At 38.2% G+C, this 17,758-nt stretch overlaps 4 protein-coding genes across 4 annotated transcripts; 2 read left to right on the plus strand and 2 right to left on the minus strand.

Moving 5' to 3' along the window:
• Positions 1 to 59: 59 nt before the first annotated feature.
• LOC103516473 (splicing regulatory glutamine/lysine-rich protein 1-like) lies at positions 60 to 1,064 on the minus strand. Its single transcript, XM_008481437.1, has one exon. The coding sequence runs from the start codon at positions 1,062 to 1,064 to the stop codon at positions 60 to 62; it is 1,005 nt and encodes a 334-aa protein (XP_008479659.1).
• Positions 1,065 to 2,734: 1,670 nt separating this feature from the next.
• Positions 2,735 to 6,817, minus strand: LOC113470438 (dentin sialophosphoprotein-like). The gene is made up of 7 exons (XM_026828859.1): positions 6,602 to 6,817; positions 5,048 to 6,558; positions 4,663 to 4,839; positions 4,527 to 4,578; positions 4,281 to 4,437; positions 3,795 to 3,994; positions 2,735 to 3,613 (listed from the first exon to the last, which is right to left on the minus strand). Exons 1-7 carry the CDS (start codon positions 6,815 to 6,817, stop codon positions 2,735 to 2,737), a joined length of 3,192 nt encoding a protein of 1,063 aa, XP_026684660.1.
• A 1,773-nt stretch (positions 6,818 to 8,590) lies between these two features.
• On the plus strand, positions 8,591 to 12,562 carry LOC113470439 (importin-7-like). The gene is made up of 4 exons (XM_026828860.1): positions 8,591 to 8,915; positions 9,428 to 9,571; positions 10,317 to 12,034; positions 12,233 to 12,562. The coding sequence occupies exons 1-3, from the start codon at positions 8,591 to 8,593 to the stop codon at positions 10,385 to 10,387; spliced, it is 540 nt and encodes a 179-aa protein (XP_026684661.1). The 3' UTR covers positions 10,388 to 12,034; positions 12,233 to 12,562.
• An 843-nt stretch (positions 12,563 to 13,405) lies between these two features.
• LOC103516476 (nucleolar protein dao-5-like) lies at positions 13,406 to 15,519 on the plus strand. The gene is made up of 2 exons (XM_026828861.1): positions 13,406 to 14,252; positions 14,639 to 15,519. The coding sequence occupies exons 1-2, from the start codon at positions 13,406 to 13,408 to the stop codon at positions 15,517 to 15,519; spliced, it is 1,728 nt and encodes a 575-aa protein (XP_026684662.1).
• The last annotated feature ends 2,239 nt before the right edge of the window (positions 15,520 to 17,758 follow it).

The raw sequence follows: 17,758 nt of genomic DNA on the forward strand, positions 1-17,758 counted from the left end.
CCTTCTTTTCTTGACGTCTTGGTTCACCATTGGACTTGGGAATAGAGGGACCGATTTTGTTATCTCTGTCCACCACTAGACTGAACGTTAAGTGTCAACTGAATGTTGGTACTTTCATTACTTGATGAAGAGCATAGACCTTCTTCATCTTCAGATTCAGCTCGTCTTTTAGTAGGAAACTTGACCCTAGGTTCCACAGGAATATCTTGAGCAGTCTTACTTTTGTTTAGGTCTTCTTGGAGACCTCCAGTTCTGTTATTGTCCTCTTTACATTCTTCCGGACGTCCATTGTGTGTAGCTTTGTTTTCTTTAGTTTCATCACTTCTATTTAGGTCTTCTTTGGCATCTCTAGGTCTTTTCTCGTCTTTGGTACCACCGGTTCTTTTATCCGATTCCAAATGTTTGCGTGATTTTGACTCAGAATCGGCTGAACGTCTGGATCTATTTCTAGAATGTTCCCGATCTCGCATATTTCGACTTCGGCTTCTCTCAAGATCACTTCTATTTAAGTCTTCTTTGGCATCTCTAGGTCTTTTCTCGTCTTTGGTGCCACCGGTTCTTTTGTCCGATTCCAAATATTTGCGTGATTTTGACTCAGACTCATCTGAACGTCTGGATCTATTTCTGGAATCATGTTCCCGATCTCGCATATTTCGACTTCGGCTTCTCTCAGGACTTTCAGATTTTCTCTTGTTCTTCTGTCTAGGACTTTCATTCTCCTCTTCTGATTGATTAGATCTACTTCGAAGACTGGACTGGGTGTAGTATAAGATTTCCTTCACTATAACTTTCTTCACTGGAGTACCACCGGTTCTTTTGTCCGATTCCAAATGTTTTCGTGATTTTGACTCAGAATCGGCTGAACGTCTGGATCTATTTCTAGAATGTTCCCGATCTCGCATATTTCGACTTCGGCTTCTCTCAGGACTTTCAGATTGTCTCTTCTTCTTCTGTCTAGGACTTTCACTCTCCTCTTCTGATTGATTAGATCTACTTCGAAGACTGGACTGGGTGTAGTATAAGATTTCCTTCACTATAACTTTCTTCACTGGAGTCTCAGCCATTCTTTCTCGACTTTTGTCTCTATGCTTGGATTTTTCTCGACTCTTCTCTCAGCAAGACTTTCAGATTGTCTCTTCTTCTGTCTAGGACTTTCACCCTCCTCTTCTGATTGATTAGATCTACTTCGAAGACTGGACTGGGTGTAGTATAAGATTTCCTTCACTATAACTTTCTTCACTGGAGTCTCAGCCATTCTTTCTCGACTTTTGTCTCTATGCTTGGATTTTTCTCGACTCTGGTCTCTATGTCGGATGGATTTTTCTTGACCGTTTCTTCTATAGTTCGATCGTTCCGGACTTCTTCCTCTGTATTTTCTTGATCTGTGCGGACTTGGGGCTCTGTAGTTGGGCCGTTCACGACTCTTTTCTCTGTATTTCGACCTTTCTGGACTTTTCTTTTTGTATGTCCTTGATCCATGGTTTTCTTAGTCGATCGCACTCTACAAAGATTAGATTTGGGCTCGAATTTAGATTCACGTTTGGGAGTTAGTTCAGCAACTTTGTTATGTACTTGAATAGGTTTTGAATCAGTCGGTTTTTTAGTACCAATTGCTTCTTCAAAATTACTTTCACAACTCGATTCACAATGCAGTTGTACTTCAGGTTCAAATATCGTTCACGACTTTTTTCTCTGTATTTTGGTCTCTCTGTACTTCTATTTTTGTATGTCCTAGATCTTCCCGGGCTGTGTTCTCTATATTTCGATCGATCTGGACTTTGTTCCCTATACCTTGGTCTTTCTGGGCTTCTATATCTGTGATGTCTTGATCGTTCTCTATATTTCGATCGATCTGGACTTTGTTCCCTATACCTTGGTCTTTCTGGGCTTCTATATCTGTGATGTCTTGATCTTTCGTGACTTGACTCTCTATGTCGCGAATATCTTTCATTATATTCACCTCGTCTTCTTGATTTATCCCGATATTTATTTTCGTTGTATTTACCATTAGGACTTGAATTTGTATGATTGTTACTGGGACTGGGATCAGTTTCTTTATTTCTCTCATTCCGGCTTCTATTGTTTTCTTTGAAATTTTTGTCGGGCTCTGAATTTCTTTGCTTTGTTTCAATGGGGCTCGAGTTTCTTTTTCTATATTTTTCACCAGGACTGGAGTCTCTTTTTAAGATATCTTTCATTATATTCACCTCGTCTTCTTGATTTATCCCGATATTTATTTTCGTTATATTTACCATTAGGACTTGAATTTGTATGATTGTTACGGGGACTGGGATCAGTTTCTTTATTTCTCTCATTCCGGCTTTTATTGTTTTCTTTGGAATTTCTGTCGGGCTCTGAATTTCTTTGCTTTGTTTCAATGGGGCTCGAGTTTCTTTTTCTATATTTTTCACCAGGACTGGAGTCTCTTTTTAAACATTTTTCATCAAGGCTTGAGTCACGAGGATCTCTAGGTCTTCTATCAGGATTAGGTCGCGATTTCTCTTGACATATTGGTGAAGGTGATCTTCTTCTCTTCTGTTGAGAACGTGTAGGAGTTCCTTCACTTGTTCTTGAGGTAATTTCACTCTTAACGCCTGATGGTGGAGTTAGATCATTTTGTTTAATTTGTACTTCAGTTGTTTTCAGAGTGTTTGGACTATTAGCAGACGTATTGGCTAGTTTAATATTCCTTGGATTAGAAGAGCTTATTGTTCTATTGTCACTATGTTCAGTCTTAGCTTGCGGAGTGTTTGGACTTTGTTTGATGGGTGTTTTTTCTACTTCGCATTGTGTCGGAGCCATAGGTCGTAATTTCACTCTTAACGCCTGATGGTGGAGTTACACCATTTTGCTTAATTTGTACTTCAGCTGTTGTTTTCAGAGTGTTTGGACTATTAGCTGATGTATTGGCTAGTTTAATATTCCTTGGATTAGAAGAGCTTATTGTTCTATTGTCATTATGTTCAGTCTTAGCTTGCGGAGTGTTTGGACTTTGTTTGATGGGTGTTTTTTCTACTTCGCATTGCGTCGGAGCCATAGGTGATCTGACACTAAATATAGAGGGGGCCTCACTAGTACCCTCAGGTGTCAACGCTAACTCATATTGCAGAGTTTGTATCTGATCTGATCCCAGGACATCTGAGCTACAGCTTGAAGTGTTTGTTTGTTTGAGGGTTGCTTTTAGATCGGGACAGCTCATGTTCCTGTCCTCACTATGTTCACTTCTATCTTGAGAAGTTTCTGGAGTTATCTTGCTCGGTGTTTCATCTACTTTGTACGGAGTTTCTGCCATAGGTGACACACAGCTGAATGTTCCTGTCATGAGTTGCTTGAATGGGGTGTGATTCATGAGTTTGAGAGCATCTTGGAAGGGTGAGATGGTGTGTTCATTGCGATATTGTACGTCAGCCAGAACTGAGCCGAATAGTGAAAGACTGGATGAACTGTTGCTTTCAAATGAAGCACACCGTTTGGAAGTAGAACTGAATGTGGTTTTCATTCCTTGGTCTGATGTAACTGTACAAGTGCTTGTAGAGGCTGAGGTTTTAGACGTGATGGAAACAAAACGAGCATTGTCTTCTAGCACTTCTGGAATTAGGAAGTGAGGTACTGCCTTGACTGGCACGCTATCGGTCGTATTGGTATTTTTAACATGGCTTTCTATTTTTCCCTCGGTGCTAGGTGAAACATTGTTCACATTATCAGCAGAGCTCTTCGCAGTTCTTCTGAAAGGCATATTGCTTCTGTTGGATGGAATGTCTTGGTTTTTATTATTTAGATCAGTGGGGTACTGCCTTGACTGGCACGCTATCGGTCGTATTATTATTTTTAACATGGCTTTCTATTTTTCCCTTGGTGCTAGGTGAAACATTGTTCACATTATCAGCAGAGCTCTTCGCAGTTCCTCTGAAAGGCATATTGCTTCTGTTGGATGGAATGTCTTGGTTTTTATTATTTAGATCAGTGTCCATTTCTTTCAGCTTTAATTTTATATGTATTATTATTTTTAACATGGCTTTCTATTTTTCCCTCGGTGCTAGGTGAAACATTGTTCATATTATCAGCAGAGCTCTTCGCAGTTCTTCTGAAAGGCATATTGCTTCTGTTGGATGGAATGTCTTGGTTTTGTATTTTTCCCTCGGTGCTGGGTGAAACATTGTTCATATTATCAGCAGAGCTCTTCGCAGTTCTTCTGAAAGGCATATTGCTTCTGTTGGATGGAATGTCTTGGTTTTTATTATTTAGATCAGTGTCCATTTCTTTCAGCTTTAATTTTATATCTCTCTGTAAGAAAGATTGTCTTTGTTTACCGCATGATTCTCGAGGTTTAGGTGAGGCCTCGATTTTTTTCTCACGAACTACTGGATTCGTTTGATTTTTGGTTTCCATCTTCCTTGGTGTGTTTGCATTCTTCGGAGATTTCCTGGGTGTTAGAATGTTGATGGAACTACTGGATTCGTTTGATTTTTGGTTTCCATCTTCCTTGGTGTGTTTGCATTCTTCGGAGATTTCCTCGGTGTTAGAATGTTGATCTTTTCAGTGTTCTGTACAGGTTCTGTACTGACGATTCTGAACGAGGATACTTTGTACGAAGCGGTTATAGCTTGAGCTAGCTCCTTCTTTAGTGGAGATTTGGTTTTGAACGATTCGATTCTGAACGAGGATACTTTGTACGAAGCGGTTATAGCTTGAGCTAGCTCCTTCTTTAGTGGAGATTTGGTTTTGAACGATTTTAATTTGTCTGGTGTTAGCTTTGAGGACAGAGGCACATTGGTTTCAGTCCCAGGTGCTAGTTTCCCAGGGGATTTACTGGTGTTGGGTTTAGTGTAGTGAGAAATCCTCTTCTTTGGTTTCTTCCCCGAATAGTGAGGATACTTTGTACGAAGCGGTTATAGCTTGAGCTAGCTCCTTCTTTAGTGGAGATTTGATTTTGAACGATTTTAATTTGTCTGGTGTCAGCTTCGAGGAGAGAGGCACATTGGTTTTAGTCCCAGGTGATAGTTTCCCAGGGGATTTACTGGTGTTGGGTTTAGTGTAGTGAGAAATCCTCTTCTTTGGTTTCTTCCCCGAATAGTTGAAGGATTCATTTTTCAATCCAGCATTCGTTGCTTTCCATTTCGAGTCACTAACAGAGACAAAATCTTCAAAGTTAATTGTTTTATCAGCACAGATTTTTTCAACAATGTTTTGATTTTCTCTTTGAGTATGTTGTGGACTACTTTGCAAATTACTAATTTCAACATTTTCTGATGCTCTCTTATTATTGTCAGCAGTATTCCTTGAACTATTAGCAGGAGTAAATATCTCTGTTTCTTTAATCTCCATTGGTACTGTACCAGTTTTGTCTGAATTTTGCTGAGAGCTCTTATATTCACTCTCAGATATTACCGTTTTCTCGTTGATGGTTATTTCTTGACTGTTTTGCAACACACTGCTTTTCTCACTATTATTTTCCAATATACTAAGATTATTCTTATTCATTGATGTGTTTTCAAGAATAGAGATCTGTGTTTCTTTACTAATCTTTGGTGATTGAGCAGCATTGTCTGAGATCATTTGAGAATTGTTAACTTCGTTATTGGCCGTCATTACGTTGCCCTTGTTGGTGATTATTTCTTGGCTCTTTTGCAAAGTATCCATTGCCTTTTTAACATTGTTCATTGTGCCCAGAGTAATCTGGTCTAGGGCATTACTCATTGATTTATTGACAGGGATGGAGGAGGCTTCTGCTTCTTGAGTCTTCGTTGTTATTGTATCAGATTTGTTTGAAATTGTTTCAGAATTGCCGAACTTTGTACTATCTGGTGTTTGGTTTTCCAGTACACTTGTATCCATGTTCACATTTTCCAAAGGACTCTGCTTAGTTTCACTCTTCATTGTTAAATGATCAGTCTTATCTGATTTCGGCTGAGAATTATCAAGTCCTTTACTATCAGGTGTCACTCTGATGGTTATGTTCTTCTCAGGAGATGTCACAGTGATTGTTTTCACCACCGCTTTTCCTAAACGGACAGGACGTCTTCTACTTAAGAGCGAGAATTTATTTTCTCTTTTAACTTTCAGTGGAGAGGATTGGCTCGAGTTCAACGAGTCTTTGCCTGAATCTTCTGTTTCTTGAGTTATGTCAGCAGATGTGATATCTGGAAATGACACATCTGAAATTGAGACGTGGCCAGATGATACATCGGGCTGGGTTATATCAGAACATGAGATATTAGCAGGTGTTACATCAGTAGATGTATCTTTAGAAGAGGACACTTCAGAACATGTAACATTAGTTGATGATGTTTCAGAACATAAGACCTTGGCTGATGGCACTTCAGAACATGTTTCCTTAACTGATGCCACGTTAACTGATGACACTTCAGGACATTCTACATTAGCAGATGACACTTCAGGGCACAGAGCTTTGGGAGATAACACTTCAGGACATGCTTCCCTAACTGATGGTACTTCAGGCCATTCTTTATCAGCAGATACTATTTTAGGGCATTCTTTATTGGCAGATGCTACTTCAGGGCATCCTTTATTAGCAGATGATACTTCAGGGCATGTTTCCTTAGCCGATTACATTAGCAGATGACACTTCAGGGCACAGAGCATTGGGAGATAACACTTCAGGACATGCTTCCTTAACTGATGGTACTTCAGGCCATTCTTTATCAGCAGATGCTATTTTAGGGCATTCTTTATTGGCAGATGCTACTTCAGGGCATCCTTTATTAGCAGATGATACTTCAGGGCATGTTTCCTTTGCCGATGCTACATTACCACATAAAACTTCAGTAGATGACACATTGGTATATGTTTCAGCCATTGTCCCATTATCTGGTGAATTGTTATTATCAGGGTTACTACTTTCATTTTTCCTAAGAAGACAATTCCTCAAGATTGAAGTTTCACTGGCTAAACAGGTGTACAATTATTCGTGTGTGGAGGTAATGTACCTTGCATCTCATTAGAACTCTTTACTGTTTTTGTACTTGAGGTTACTTTAGGAGGAGACTTTTTTTCAGACGGTGGCAATAGTCCTGTTCTATATTTTTCCAAAGCTTCTTGATGTAACTTTTTATTTTCTCTATTGATCTTGATTTCTAATCTTCTGTTAAATACATTGGTTGGACCTTGCACAACTATTCTTTCCCTTGCCACTGGTGGTTTTGGTACCTTCTGTTAAATACATTGGTTGGACCTTGCACAACTATTCTTTCCCTTGCCACTGGTGGTTTTGGTATCACTTGTTGGTCCTTCGGGCCGGATCTTTCCAGCACCTACAATATTTGGTTCCTCGAGCCCAGGTTAAGTAGGCTAAGCATATCCAAATAAATGGAGATGCTGAGCTCCAACTGTTGACACCATTGCTTTCCTCATAGGTACATATATATTTTTTTCTTCCTGAAATACCACCAACCGCTGCACCGATCTTAACCAAAATTTCGTGTTACATCCTTGTCACATTTGTGGCCTACATACCAAATTTCAAGTCTCTAGCTCGTACCGTGTTCTTGAGATATTTTGTTTACAGACTGACACAGACACGGACCAATGACTGAACCTTTGGATTTAGGCTGTAGGGACCTCAAAACGTGTTTTGGCATTAAAAACTCACCATCGAAAATTTGACCCGATTACATTACTTTCCCTCCTATAGGATAAGGAAATTAAAAAGAAAGAAAAAATGGACTGACGAGGTTTGCTAGGAAAGTAAAAATAGAGCCCTTATCTTTAATGTTGTTTTTGCTTGCAGGATACTGGCGAGGATCCTGAATGTCATGCTGCTAAGTTACTGGAAGTTATTCTCCTGCAATGTCCTGGACAAGTTGATTATGTAAGTACCAAGCCTACCCTATAAGTTAGTATAGTCCTGTCTTTTGATACCCAGAACAAGTGCTTGTTTATACTGTCCGAACCTAATTTCTACTGTCCAAATGAAAACGATTGCCTAGCATAGTCCCGATACCTTATAAGATACAATAGGAGATTTCTAAAGAGTGAGTGAGTTATAAAAAAGAACGAATTTTTTCAGTGAACTACTGTGTGACTAGTTGCATGTTTTATTATCCAAGTCATTGACTGAAAAGAGTTCTTTTTTATCTCTTTTGATACCCAGAACAAGTGCTTGTTTATACTGTCCGAACCTAATTTCTACTATCCAAATGAAAACAATTGCCTAGCATAGTCCCGATACCTTATAAGATACAATAGGAGATTTCTAAAGAGTGAGTGAGTTATAAAAAAGAACGAATTTTTTCAAGCCGATGCTACGTTACCACATAAAACTTCAGTAGATGACACATTGGTAGATGTTTCGGTCATTGTCACATTATCTGGTGAATTGTTATTATCAGGGTTACTACTTTCATTTTTCCTAAGAAGACAATTCCTCAAGATTGAAGTTTCACTGGCTAATGATAGCTACACTGACGGTATCTCACGCTCACGTGTCGTGAGGGCAGTGTGTTTCTACATTTAACGTCCCGAAATCGAAGCCCCGGGGGGACCTGACGCTTACAAGGCAGACGCGCTTCCAAGCTAGCTAGGCTGGCGATTGGCGATTCCTCACTAGAACCTTTATAGTACTTTGTTTTTCATGCATTTCCTAACCGGTCCATCTTTTCCCACAGACGAGCTGTCTTCAGATGAAGACGATATAGATGAGGCAGGTCAGGAATATCTCGAGCGTCTCTCGCAGAAGATCCAGAAGAAATCCAAACAGCAGGGAGCCGGAGCTCCGTTCAACATCACCTCGTGTTTCGTCACAACGGAAGAGGAAAAGGAAAGCGATGACTCATCGGATGATTCGGATGATGAGGATTATGAAGCGGAAGAGACAACGCTGGAGGCGTACACGACACCGCTGGATGAGGAGAGCAGCACCGTTGACGAGTACAACGTGTTCAAGCAGGTGCTTTATAGTGAGTATTGTTTAACAAATTCATATTATCATTAGACATCTTGTAAGTAATTTTTAAAACACTCCAGTTATTTTAACTAGAACTAGCGGAGATCGGTTTGGATTTCAAGAAATCTGAAAGGAGGGAGGTGATGATCGTTTACCCTAATTATTGCAAGCTCAAATACCTCTTTGTACAAGACTTACAAGATTGCCTATGACTTTCGTGTCCTTTATTTTTAATTTTATTATTATTTTATGGAATTAATTGTTCATTGGTCAATGCAATAGGTTCAAAATGAGAAGTCCTATGGCTCTTTTGGTCTCAGTTTGTGACTTTTCACCAAAGAGTGTTTCGCCTCAAGTTTGATTTTCTCATGAGTCTTTTCAGACTTTAGCTAATCAAACTTCGCCTTCTTCCCAGATCTTCAATCTAGTGATCCTTAGTTTTATATTGTCTCCTTTTGAAAATTCCTTAATCAAACAAAATCCTTGTTTTACTAATAAAATGAAATCTTCATTCCTTCTTTCCAGATCTTCAATCTAGTGATCCCCAGTGGTATGAATTGCTGGTGAGAAATCTGACCCCAGAGCAAGAGAAGTCTCTGTTCGACATAGTTCTGCTGGCTGATCAGAGGAAAGCGGCTGCCGAAAGCAAACGAATTGAACAAAGTGGAGGTACGTATGACAATGTTTTTGGGTCTGTCTACGAAAAAGTATTGCAATAGGTCCAAATTTTCAAAATCGGGAAATGAGTGGAAATATCCGTCTTTGGGGTCTCCTAAGTTAGAATCAGAGACCGCCTAATGCATATTCGTCATGACCCCATGCTAAAACACCATATTTGGTGTATCTCTGGATATGATACATAAGGCATATTTTTATTTTTATTTATTTTTTTTTCTACTTAGTGGTCCGCCCAATAATTGTACAGATAAATTATTTATTCAAAGGCTCGTTATTTGTTGTTTATTTCAACCTCAGTGTTGTAGTGGTTTGTTAATGCGATGGACGTGAGTTTGTGAGGTTGGTGGTTTGAATCCAAGGAGCGTATAAACAAAAGCTTTTTTTTACAGGCCCAACATAATTTAAGCTAGCTTGGATGACCGCTGTATCCTTTACCCAACACAATATTCCTGAATGTATACAACGTCGGTAGATATTTGGTTATTGTTATTATTTACCGAAAGGTTATTATTTGGATGTTTGGTTGGGTGGAAGAGCTCACAGTGTGAGAATCCTGCCATTAAAGCCTAAAAAAAAAAAAAAAAAAAAAAAAAATTCGTCGGTAGATATTTGGTTATTGTTATTATTTACCGAAAGGTTATTATTTGGATGTTTGGTTGGGTGGAAGAGCTCACAGTGTGAGAATCCTGCCATTAAAGCCTAAAAAAAAAAAATATTCCCTCGTTTTCGGTTTCAGGCTACACGTTTGTTCCCACGCAAGAGGTCCCCACGAGTTTCAACTTTGGCGGACAACCCCTGGGTAGATAATTGTGTATGTAACCCCCATCTCCCTTGGTACCCCCTCCCCTCACACACCTATATCACACTATTGAGCCTGTTTAGAAATCCCTGTATTTGTAACATAGAAATAATCAAATAACACTTCGCCAGAGTAATAAAGGGACTTTTCAGTCCTAAATAAAGGGACCTATATAAAGGAACCTTTCAGTCCTATGCTGTAAATGAACTTTTCAGTCCTATGCTGGCAGTATAAACGAGGTACTTCTTTATGGACTGTACCCTAGACCTGCCTTGGTGGCGTAGTGGTCAAGACGCTCGCCTGGTAAAATTGAAGTTTTATTTTCCTTTTGGAATTTCCCCCTCTTTTTCATATGGTTTAGTACAGGCACTATCATGCCAAAAGAGGAGAAATTGCTAAAGGAAAATACGGCTCAACTGAAAACAGTACTGAATATTTTAATCTTTAATATCGTCTATTTTACCAATTCTTTTCTTCATAAAGCTCCGTCCACACCATGTTTTTTGTGTGGATCAACACGTCCACACTGCATACAAAGTTTAATACCGGTTTGATTCCAGCTTAATATGGTTTATAAAGCTAGGCTTAATATGCCTTTATACAGCTAGTATTTGACTGTGCATCATGGACACCAATAGTAACTTTACGTGTTTTATTTACTTTTACTTCCCTTGAATTTTATGAAAGTGTACTACTGTCTATTCTGACTTGTAGAAGAAAAACAAAGTAGGAAAGGAGAAACTTTCCTTCTCTCTCTCTCATTTTTTTTTTTTTAATGGACAAAAGTTAGGTAACATTTTAAAGTTTACCTAATTTACGTACCTAAAGGTACCGATTGCTACCTGTTCGATTGTACTAAAAGGTATACTTGCTACCTGTTCGATTTGCTACCTGTTCGATTGTACTAAAAGGTATACTGTGTATACTTATACCTAATGTACAATTGTACCTAAGAGGTACTAAATTGCTACCTGTACAATTGTACCCAAAGGACTATACCTAATGTACAATTGTACTCGGTACGAGATTGGTTATACCTCCTCGTACCTCAAGGTGCTGGCGATTTGTACACTGCTGGCTTACATTTTTGTACCTAAATGTACTTTTTGTAACCAGTACAATACTGCTGGGGTGAAGGGACTGTGTAGTCCCATACGAGCAGTATTGATAAGCTTTGTCTTACCAATAATAGTCATAGTTTGCTGCTGGAGTAAGGGGACTCTAGTCCTAATCGAGGAATATAAAGCACTATTATTGTTATTATTATAAAATTAAAGTCTATTGTATTTTATTTGAGATCGAGTTCACTCTATTAAAGAGACTTTTAGCTTCTCTACTGAGTAAATTTCATTTCTTTCCCTTAAAGAAAATTTCGAAATAAAACCTGACAATCGTAAATTTCAGCTGATTCCATAACTTTCCTTCCTGTAGGATGTAGGACAGGATAGGATAAGGAAAGTAAAAAGTTGTAGATAAACACGGGTAAACAAATTTGGGAGAGAGATAGCAGTCTGAGAAAGATTTTTCAAGATTTTAACGTTTAAAATACGCTCTCTTCGCACTACGAAATATTGTGATAAATTATTTTTTAGGGTCGGGTGGAAGACAATGCCTTGGGCATTAACCTCACCCTATCGGTGATTTTCAAGGATTAGGTGGAAGACAATGCCTTGGGCATTAACCGTACCCTATCAGTGATTTACATTTACAAGGGTTAGGTAGAAGACAATGCCTTGGGCATTAACCTCGCCCTGTTGGTTTCTACCAATAAATATCTTTTTTTTTATTTTTTTCTAGGTAAACAAAATCTCACCCCTAGGTGCCTTGGACGGGGTAGGTGGCACAAGGGTTAGGTGGAAGACAATGCCTTGGGCATTAACCTTACCCTATCAGTGATTTACAAGGGTTAGGTGGAAGACAATGCCTTGGGCATTAACCTCGCCCTATTGGTTTCTACCAATAAATATCTTTTTTTATTTTTTCTAGGTAAACAAAATCTCACCCCTAGGTGCCTTGGACGGGGTAGGTGGCAGAGATTTGCCCTAGGCAGCAACCTACCCCCGCTGGCCTACGTATTGTTATGCACCTAGTACTGTTGACTGTTTGTGTTATATTCATTTCTCTCTTGTCATTATTCATTGCAAAAAATAAATACAATATGAATGAATACATTTTTATTTAAATCAACGTTGTTCTCAGTACTGTAAATAATTTCTCACTTCATTTTTTTTTTTTTTTTTTTTTTTTTTTTTTCACAACAGATTGATCACATGGCGGTTAGCCTTGTGAGGACTGAGGACAAATTAATGTGGATCCACTGAAAGTCCTAGTGAAACAGTAAGGTGGCATAGCAGCATTAGTGGTAGTGGGTGGTGTAAAAAACAAAATAATAACAAAAACTAACAAGATTAGTTTGACAAAAGAAATCATGATCTGTTTTATTATTTAAATTCCAAGACATGAAAAATCAGAGACAAAGCTATGTTACATTTGAGGACAATAATTCACTGAATACTTACCAATGTACTCCTACCCTATCAGTGGTCATTTAGGAGGAAGAAAATTGAAAACATTTGATACAATACCCCTACACTTTTTGAATGAGCCATGGAGGCTCTCAATACTGCTACCAGTCACAGCCAATATGAGATTACAAGATTGATGGTCCCTACAAGACCCATAAATCTAATGTGGGTACTAACCCTTAAAATACAAGCTAAAGGTACCCCTTTTCTCATAGGGTACTAGTGCAGAATAAAAGGGAAAAGTCATAATGGAATTGGACTAATTTCAATACAGGGCAAAATACAGTATACAGAATTTTTACACATTAGGTTGAAAAAATAGCTCACCCCTAAAGGGGATTTAGTTAAAAAAAAAAAGAAAAAAAATGCTGTCTTTTCAAATAATAAAACAAATCAAAGCATAACACAGAGTGAAAGTTGTCTATGAATAGAAAAGAAAAAAAATGCTGTCTTTTCAAATAATAAAACAAATCAAAGCATAACACAGAGTGAAAGTTGTCTATGAATAGAAAAGAATCATCTCACAAGCCTGAAGGTTCTACATCATCAAATAAGAACAAATCTCCTGCGACAAATCGTCCATGTCTTAAACTTGGTGAAATATCCATCAAATTGGCAAAAACTCCAGGGAAAGCCCTTCCAAAACCTATCAAACAATCATCTCAAACCCTCAATAGTGCAAAGGCGTCAGTAGTTGACTCGAAATCTATTTACGAACATTCACCTAAAAATCAAAATGATCAAAACGAAGCCAACTGTTCCAGCTTACAACCCAAGCCCAGTGATGATCATAGACCTTTCTATGATGAAACCTCTCAAGACATTATAGTGCCTGCTAGGAAAAGGACTTACGAACATACGTCATCCAAAAATCAAAACGATCAAAACGAAGCCAACTGCTCCAGCTTACAACCCAAGTCCAGTGATGATCATAGAACTTTCTATGATGAAACCTCTCAAGACATTATAGTGCCTGCTAGGAAAAGGAAATTTGTAATTATAGATTCAGATGACGAAAGTTCATTGCCTGAAACTAAAAAACCAAATCTGGTTCCCGACTTAGCCAGTGAAACTTCAATCTTGAGGAATTTTCTTCTTAGGAAAAATGAAAGTAGTAACCCTAATAATGATAATTCACCAGATAACGTGACAGTAACTGAGACATCTACCAATGTGTCATCTACTGAAGTGTTATGTGGTAACTTAGCATCGTCTAATGAAACCTGTCTTGAAGTAGAATCTGCCAATAAAAAATGCCCTGGAGTAGCATCAGTTAAGGAAGCATGTCCTGAAGTGTTATCTCCCAATGTTCTGTGTCCTGAAGTGTCACCTGCTAATGAAGAATGTCATGAAGTGTCTTTTGCAAAGGAAACATCAGTTAAGGAAACATGTTCTGAAGTGCTATCTCCCGATGCTCTGTGTTCTAAAGTGTCATCAGTTAACGTGACGTCAGTTAATGAAACATATTCTGAAGTGCCATTAGCCAATGCTTTATGTTCTGAGGTGCCTTCAGCTAATGTTACATTTCTTGAAGTGTCATCTTCTAAAGATACATATACTGATGTAACATCTGCTAATATCTCATGTTCTAAGATAACACAACCCGATGTATCATCTGGCAATGTCTCAATTTCAGATGTGTCATGTCCAGATATCACATCTGCTGACATAACTCAAGAAACAGAAGATTCAGGCAAAGACTCGTTGAACTCGAGCCAATCCTCTCCACTGAAACTGAAGTGTCTTTTGCAAAGGAAACATGTCCTGAAGTGTCATCAGTTAAGGAAACATGTTCTGAAGTGCTATCTCCCGATGCTCTGTGTTCTAAAGTGTCATCAGTTAACGTGACTTCAGTTAATGAAACATATTCTGAAGTGCCATCAGCCAATGTTTTATGTTCTGAGGTACCATCAGCTAATGTTACATTTCTTGAAGTGTCATCTTCTAAAGATGCATCTACTGATGTAACACCTCCTAATATCTCATGTTCTGATATAACCCAGCCCGATGTATCATCTGGCGACGCCTCAATTTCAGATGTGTCATGGCCAGATATCACATCTGCTGACATAACCCAAAGAACAGAAGATTCAGGCAAAGACTCGTTGAACTCGAGCCAATCCTCTCCACTGAAAGTTAAAAGAGAAAATAAATTCTCGCTCTTAAGTAGAAGACGTCCTGTCCGTTTAGGAAAAGCGGTGGTGAAAACAATCACTGTGACATCTCCTGAGAAGAACATAACCATCAGAGTGACACCTGATAGTAAAGGACTTGATAATTCTCAGCCGAAATCAGATAAGACTGATCATTTTACAGTAAAGAGTGAAGCTAAGCAGAGTCCTTTGGAAAATGTGAACATGGGTACGACCGTACTGGAAAACCAAACACCAGATAGTACAAAGTTCGGCAATTCTGAAACAATTTCAAACAAATCTGATACAATAACAACGAAGACTCAAGAAGCAGAAGCCTCCTCCATCCCTGTCAATAAATCAATGAGTAATGTCCTAGACCAGATTACTCTGGGCACAATGAACAATGTTAAAAAGGCAATGGATGAGTGCTCTTATTTGAGACAATGGAATGATTTGAACCATTTATCATGGTTTTCTTAGTCGATCGCACTCTACAAAGATTAGATTTGGGCTCGAATTTAGATTCACGTTTGGGAGTTAGTTCAGCAACTTTGTTATGTACTTGAATAGGTTTTGAATCAGTCGGTTTTTTAGTACCAATTGCTTCTTCAAAATTACTTTCACAACTCGATTCACAATGCAGTTGTACTTCAGGTTCAAATATTGAGAAGGGTTGATTAACTCTAACATTACCTAGAGAGGTTTCTTTGCGTTGTACTGTCTGTTTTGGTGAAATAGAAACTGACCTTTTCATTTTGTCACTTGTTTGATCAGACTTTGAATTTTCTTCCCTATTTCTAACAGATGGACTTGGCTTCTTATCCCTTGAGGATTCGGTGGGTTTGTCTTTTACAACAGCAGACATATTTCCTGATTGACAAATAACTTCTTTGTTATTTTTATTTGAATGAATAGTTTGTTCAAGCTGCTTGATTTTATCAATGAGACTACTACATGGAGGCTTATTAGACACAGGTGTACAATTATTCGTGTGTGGAGGTAATGTACCTTGCATCTCATTAGAACTCTTTACTGTTTTTGTACTTGAGGTTACTTTAGGAGGAGACTTTTTTTCAGACGGTGGCAATAGTCCTGTTCTATATTTTTCCAAAGCTTCTTGATGTAACTTTTTATTTTCTCTATTGATCTTGATTTCTAATCTTCTGTTAAATACATTGGTTGGACCTTGCACAACTATTCTTTCCCTTGCCACTGGTGGTTTTGGTACATACACTCGGGAAGATGGCATTTGCAGCTTTTTACTATCATTAGGGTTTGTTGTAGGGACGGTTGGTGTTTGGGTGCTATTTTTCCTTGAATGCTGATCATTATTTGACTGTCTATTCAAATCAATACCTGTCTGAGTAGAATTTTGTACATTGTATCTTGGTCTAGTATCATTCAATCTATTGTCTGATGAGGGTCTAGATCTATCAGTTCTGGATTCAGAGTATCTGTTCGAGTTATAATCTCTACTGCGCCTTGAATCATGGTGTCTATCAGACCTGTTTTCACTATGCCTGTTACTTAGATCATTGTGCCTTTGAGATTCATTGCTGTGTCTACTTTGATTCTTGGAATTGTTTGTACTTGGTGAGTTTTTTGGTTCCCCCTGGGATCTCAGAGGGTCTACTTGATTACTGGATTGATATTTCCTAAGGGAGGGAAAACAAAGAAAATAATTGAGTCAGATAACATTAGATATTAGTACTCTGAATGGCACTATCTAGAATTGATGGATAACTGGGTAACTATAGGGTTTGTCAAACCTATCATAACTGTAAAAACAGATTGTCCTAGCTAAGTAAAGAAGATGTCCATTTTAGACCAATAGAATAATAAAATGAATGAGAGAGAGAGAAGGAAAGTTTCTCCTTTCCTACTTTGTTTTTCTTCTACAAGTCAGAATAGACAGTAGTACACTTGTATACACAGTATACCTTTTAGTACAATCGAACAAGTAGCAATCGGTACCTTTAGGTACGTAAATTAGGTAAACTTTAAAATGTTACCTAACTTTTGTCCATTAAAAAAATGAGAGAGAGAAGGAAAGTTTCTCCTTTCCTACTTTGTTTTTCTTCTACAAGTCAGAATAGACAGTAGTACACTTTCATAAAATTCAAGGGAAGTAAAAGTAAATAAAACACGTAAAGTTACTATTGGTGTCCATGATGCACAGTCAAATACTAGCTGTATAAAGGCATATTAAGCCTAGCTTTATAAACCATATTAAGCTGGAATCAAACCGGTATTAAACTTTGTATGCAGTGTGGACGTGTTGATCCACACAAAAAACATGGTGTGGACGGAGCTTTATGAAGAAAAGAATTGGTAAAATAGACGATATTAAAGATTAAAATATTCAGTACTGTTTTCAGTTGAGCCGTATTTTCCTTTAGCAATTTCTCCTCTTTTGGCACGATAGTGCCTGTACTAAACCATATGAAAAAGAGGGGGAAATTCCAAAAGGAAAATAAAACTTCAATTTTACCAGGCGAGCGTCTTGACCACTACGCCACCAAGGCAGGTCTAGGGTACAGTCCATAAAGAAGTACCTCGTTTATACTGCCAGCATAGGACTGAAAAGTTCATTTACAGCATAGGACTGAAAGGTTCCTTTATATAGGTCCCTTTATTTAGGACTGAAAAGTCCCTTTATTACTCTGGCGAAGTGTTATTTGATTATTTCTATGTTACAAATACAGAGATTTCTAAACAG

This window comes from Diaphorina citri, unplaced genomic scaffold (assembly GCF_000475195.1).
Source record: "Diaphorina citri unplaced genomic scaffold, Diaci psyllid genome assembly version 1.1 scaffold1576, whole genome shotgun sequence".
Lineage (NCBI taxonomy): Eukaryota > Metazoa > Arthropoda > Insecta > Hemiptera > Psyllidae > Diaphorina > Diaphorina citri.